Source organism: Acyrthosiphon pisum, chromosome A2, assembly GCF_005508785.2.
Source record: "Acyrthosiphon pisum isolate AL4f chromosome A2, pea_aphid_22Mar2018_4r6ur, whole genome shotgun sequence".
NCBI classification, from domain to species: Eukaryota; Metazoa; Arthropoda; class Insecta; order Hemiptera; family Aphididae; genus Acyrthosiphon; species Acyrthosiphon pisum.
This window is the reverse complement of record NC_042495.1, coordinates 57,488,312-57,494,800: the sequence shown is the minus strand read 5'-3', so window position 1 is coordinate 57,494,800 and position 6,489 is coordinate 57,488,312. Positions and strand designations below refer to the sequence as shown.

Genomic DNA, 6,489 nt, shown 5'->3' with positions numbered 1-6,489 from the left:
TACCTAATGGATATTGTGATATGATTAATTTGGAATTTATTGTTGATACCTATTATAGATCAATTTTTTTTAATACCATAGATAAGTATACCTATAATAGATATGTCTAATACCTAGACTGACAAACCGTCTCCGCTCAGAATCGTTTTTCTTATACAGTGATTATATCATTGAATTCAAATTTAATACTATCCATTATATAGTGACCCACTTGTAACCTACTGTACAGCAGAGCGACATCCACTTACCCACTTTTTTCAATATTGCGTATAAATGTATACAGTGGCGTAGCCAGGCATTTTGTATGGGGGGGGGGGGCTAAGTATACAAATACAATATGTCTTTAATTTACACTTTTTATTTTTTTTATTAATCTTGATAAAATTCTAAGGTCAACACAGTCAATGGCGCTCTATAGCTCCCTCAGCCCCTTCCTTGGCTACGCCACTGAATATATACAATTGTTGTTTTTATTGTTTATCTTATCGTAAATATTATGATAATGGTGTACGTTTAATATAATATATTTTATATTAATTCGTAATTGTACCTATTCATTATTATGATACATTGTGTATTTACACGTGAATATATATTATGCTTAACTATATTTTAAAAAACCCTATTGTTTTAGGTATTTATTTTAGGATAATTGTGAACTGGACACTCGCATCTAGTTATTTATATTTACCTTCGATAGTTGGAGTTGTGATTGAACGGATCGGCAACTTATGTGGATTACCTGATTGTTATTTCAAATTTACTAAAATTGTCTTGCTTTCATCTATTTTAAATGTAATAATTATTAATTAACAATAAACATTTTTTTTGTACGATAACTCGATATTGTGTAATTAAATATAAACATTTATGTTAAAGGGAGTTATTGGATTTTGGCAGGAAGTTCCTGAGATATGTTTATGGAATCTGAACATATTATATCATGCTGAAATTATACACTTTTATTTGCATTGTTCCATGTGGATTATATTATTCATGATTATGTTAGCAATAGATATTACTGAGATAACAGGAATCAAACCGGTAAAGTAAATTATTTGATTTCTATTTTGTTCCATTCTATATCTATCCATTCAACTTTTAAAATATTTCTTATCGTTTAATTAAAAAAAAAAGTACTGATTATACTCTAAGTTGTTGAAAATAGAAATATAAAAATTTGTTAGTAGGTAATACAAATTGTTTTGTATTTTGTTGGTTCAGGCCTTCAGGGTGATACCTCTTTCATTAGCTTCGGTACATTTTTTTGGTTAAAATATGTTTTTTATAATTTTAAGTACTACTATTACCTATTTATTTATTTATTCATTACATAATATTATAATATAATACTGAAAGGGCTTTAAAATTTATTAAGACTTAAATTTTAATTACTTTATTACATTATCTTAAGTAAAATAAGTTCATATAAATGTTGTTGTGTACATATTAAGTATAGAAGAAATATTATTTAATTTAATTTTAAGGTTCTAGTTAGGTTCTTTTTATAGTTCTTTAATCTACTGAGCTACTATTATATAGAAATACATTTCATACCTATTTTAGGAAATGTATTTTTCATGATGGGTATTATGCACGTTTTTAAACATTTACATAAAAATCAGATTTTTGAAAAATATTGTTATCATTTAGATCTTGCTTTAATTTAATTCAATTGTTTTTATTATTTGTACTAAGTTTTAATTGAAATTAATATGATACTATTTAGGCATACTTTACATAATTGGTAGGTAGGCTTTTGTATTGTGTAATTATAACTGCATTTCTAGAACGTGCACGTATTCTAATGTTTTTATGTATAGGTGTACGTTTGGATAAATTATAATTATAGAAGTTTTAGAGATAGTATCAATTAACATAATTGCAAGCAATGTAAACTTTTTGTTTTTCTTATGAATTATTTAACTTAAGATAGTAAAGAAAATTAGTGGGAATATGAAAAATTACACATTTTTATTTTATATTGTAAAAAAATTAGCAATATTCAGGCTAGAGAATTATATTAATTTTATTTTTTATTCATTAACTATTTATTTTAATGTTTTAAATTTGGATAGTATGCAAACAGTAGTTGGGTTATATTGAATGGAAATCGAATTAAAAATGCATGTTTTAAATTACGAGTATAATGAAAATACGATTTTTTACACCATTACTCGTTTAGATAAATTGATTTAAGTTTAATAACAACTAGTTTAAGTTTTAAAAAAAAAAGTTACATAAACCGACAATTACATAAAGCAACATAAATAAAATGTAGTTTTTATAATTATTTTTATGATATTGCGTGTAGTTACATACTGTAAATGAGAGATATTTCCCAGAATATTGTCATACCGATCCGCTTAGGTCCTTCGTTGACGGTTGACGTGTTCTACTGAAGCTCGTCGGTTAGTATTATACTCTAATATAATTAAATTAGAATGCAGTTGTACATCGCTTTTGTAAAATGATCCTGTTTGGGAGTTATATGATACTTAAATAATACATTATAAAACGTATGTATTAAATTATTTTTCTTTAAATTATTTTAGACATTCAATGTCAGGTTCAGTGTACCTACTTAACTTTTTTTTAAAAATTAAATGTTTAAAATATTGATATGAAATATTTAAAAATTGAACGAGTACATGGTTATTTGTTACTGATAATGTCTCAAAATCTCATGATTTTTCGAATTGGTATTTAATTTGAGTATAATACAGTTCGTAATTCGTATAATAACTTTATGGCTTCATAGTATTTTGAAAATCTAATATGAGTTTCCAAATTAATATACATAATATATAAAATAATATATTAACTTTATAGTAGGGCTTAAAAATATTATAATACATTTTAAATTTAAGTTTAAAAGTTTATGGTATCTAGTTCATTTTTAAATAAATAATAGATAATATAAAGAATTTATAATATTTATTATAATATGAGGTTTTTACGATTTTACTGAAGTTAAAATATTAATAGTTTAAAAAGTAAAAAAAGTGTTGGAACTTTTTTAATTAGCCTAAAATTACTTTTAAAATTATTTAAAACTAGTTTATATTTTTGTAACGAAAATAATAGGTATATATATAATATATATATAGTTAGGTGTATCCTAGTACGTACTACCTACTAAATTTCATTCGGAAATCCTCTGAACTGAGTTCTGAAGATGTACCTCTAAACCTCTTTATGTTTTGGGGTTACATAATCACAAAACCCTTGTTCTCTTAAAAGGAATTTGGCTGTTAATTATCCAAATTTTTAATAAATTTTACTATCAATAAAATATCAGATTTTTTAAATATAATATTGGCAATACCTACAAAGTACACTTAAATTAAATACACAGTAAAATATTTAGTACGGAATTTTTAATTCTTAAATAGTTTAGTAATTGGGCATTTTTCCACAGATTTTTTATTATTATTTAAGAAATGAAAATCATTCTTCATTGAAATCTCGACAATTTGATCGATTTTTGTCAAATTTGGGATTCCCAGGATCCTCATGTCTCCTAATTATGTTATGGTCTCAAAAATTAATGAGGTACGTTAAGTTATATATGGTTTTAGGTACCATATTATTTATTGCTCACATAATAATTAGATTTCGTTACAGTTTTGATAGATTGTTATTGGCTGTAATTTGGACCATAGGAATATTATCATATAATCAGACAGACGACAAAGATATAAAATATGTTGTCAAACAAATCGAGAAAAAAAAGGCGTGGATGTATTATTCAGAGAAGATAACAGTTTCACCGTTGAAATAAACCGTATCGTTTATTAGATACTATTTACAATTCTGTTAATCTACTATTAAATGTTTAGGTCTTATATACATATTATGTTTTTAGTATTGAGTTTTATTCGCAAAATATATTGTAATGTTTGTTGGTCTAAAGAAAAAAACCGGAGAGATGCTAATTTAATTTTCCCCCTTCAAAATGCTTTATGTTATGTAGCTGAATTCACATTATTGTTTGTAGGAAATACAGTAATTTAATTTATTTCAGAACAGTATAATCTGTGCAACTAATAATCAATAATTGTTTTGTTTTATTAAAATTAATATATTTTTGATTAAATAAAAATTGTATAGTTCATAATTGTACAATATATATTTGTTACATTGTTTCTTTCATTCTTTGTAATAATTTAAAAATATAAAAATAATCGACTACCAATTCGATTATGGTTATCTTTCAGTGCTATTTATATTTTTCTCTCGATCTGTAACAATACCTTATATATTTAATAATATTTAATTACTCTTCTCCTACCTACCAAAAACCATAATTCTTTCTATGCCCTATTTGCAGTTTCTGGCTAACGTAGAATAGTGTCCCACACTCCCTCAAAAATATGTTGATTACTATTTAGGTGTTTGACATTTGCATTATACATTGGGCTTACCTTTAAACTTGCCTTACCACAACCAAGTTTGTGTTGCGTCATGTGATCGGGAAAGTGTCAAAATTTATATCGGCACGTATTTCTGTTTTGTCAGTTGTAATATAATATTATTTGTGCAAATCTTGTTAAATTATCTTGCAGATGTCCATAATATAAACATTGTAGGCACTAGGCATGTTAAACGGCTCGAAAGAGAAACGTGGATTAGTCGGTTTTCTAGGGCGGGGTGATTTTTGTGAGTTGTGGAAATGGTCTTCGGTCGCTTTTTTTTATCTTTTGATTTCCGCACCATTAGAATTATCACCGATGATTATAAGAAGATACTACACTTCAACAAATTATTCTATCATCTATCTTCTTCAGTTTTTGTTCTGAATACACACGCACATACGAACATACGCATTTGCAGTAATTTAAAAATATATTTCTTTTAACAATTTACAGGCGCTCGGATGTTTGGTTTACTCTATGCCATAATATAATGTAGTTGTGAGGGTATGAAAACTACTTGTTGATCACCATGGTCTTTACGAATACAAATCGTTGTGGAAACTCTAAGTGTCTTATTTAAAAAATATCAAATTTTCCTATTCGTGTCAAAAAATTAATATAAACGTACGTTTTCCATGTATAACAAACAGATTATATAATATTATATATGCTATTGTCCATCGTGCTTCTCATAAGTCATAAAGTCATAAATGTATTCTTCTATATCTATGTATATTGTATATAACACACGGATATTGGTATAAATTATATTTTTAATAATATAATATACTGTAATCCACGCCATCGTTATTCTACGTTATTCAAAATTGAAGTGTAAGTGTCTTAATGGAAATTCGATAACCTTCGTAATTATAATTAAAGCAATTGTGGATATCTATATCTATATATATATATATATATATATACTTATATGTATTAATGCACGCATGATGTTGAAATTAACAGATATCACCACGCGAAAAGGGATAATAGCCTATTTGAACGGACCTCTGCTGGCTATTAAAGAGCTTTCGCCGGGTCGTCGGCGCATAATGTAGTTTTGATTTCGTTTCGTGCGCTTTATTCGATTTCATTAGGTCCGACGACGATTGCTGGATTTTTCAATTTCAATTTAGTCTTTCAACTCGGCGGGGACTTTTAATAATATGGCGACTTTAGTGGCGTGACCGAAAATGAATGTGAATATTAAATTTAATAATAACGTACAGACCAGCACTGAAAATATTGATGAGTTTATACTTTACTTATAAAAGCTAATTTGATAAAATTGAAAAAATGACTTCTTTAAAGTACCATTTTGATCCAATTTTCTAAAAAATAAGATACTACAAGTTGAAATCAAAGCACTCCTTCTGGTAAAAAATTTTATACAGGATAAAAAAATAAAATAAAAATAAACACCATTGTAAAACACTAGCTTCCTCGCTCATAATCTATAAGTGGGTAAGTTTAGGAGGGCGGAGTGTGCCAGCGGTGTTGGAAGTTTGTCCATCGTCCTTTCGGTCCTCGGACATGGTAGTGTATTATTACAGTATTCGATATGAATGCAATGATAAATGATTGCCTTCGATAAAAAACGATTCTGAGCGGAGGATCAGTGTAACAATTACTAATTATATGTAGCAATATTATATAATTAAATAATTTGAAATTAGATTCATAAATTATGTTTATGTTCAATAGTAAATTGAATAAATATAAATAAGTATAAATAAATAAAAATAAATATAAATATAAATTCACATATTTTCATTTTTTCAGTGGTTATTTTAAAATTGTATTCGTTTTTATAGTGATAAACTGATAAACAAAGCGTTAAAAAAACAGCTTAGCATAAGGTATTTTGATAGTTTTCCCCGCGGTGTTAAAAAATTATTGAGAAAATCGAAAAATATCGTGTCTAAATTACCATCTTTATCCAATTTTCTTAAAAGATAAGGTACTATATTGTAGTAGGAGAAATAAAGCTATTAAGGCTTTATGTGGAGGAATGGTGGAGATTTTGGGTGAGACGTGTATATGATTATATTGAACATGGTGTAACAGACCG

The 6,489-nt window shown here is 26.6% G+C and overlaps 1 protein-coding gene across 3 annotated transcripts in view; it reads left to right on the top strand.

Annotated features, from left to right (window-relative positions):
* Positions 1–6,489, top strand: part of LOC100168794 (glycoprotein 3-alpha-L-fucosyltransferase A) — a 35,700-nt gene that overhangs the window by 18,895 nt on the left and 10,316 nt on the right. For all 3 annotated transcript variants that reach the window (XM_029490853.1, XM_029490852.1, XM_029490851.1), the window contains 2 exons: positions 635–795; positions 880–1,044. In XM_029490853.1, the coding sequence (XP_029346713.1) occupies positions 635–795; positions 880–1,044 (326 nt within the window). The remainder of the gene's footprint in view (positions 1–634; positions 796–879; positions 1,045–6,489) is intronic.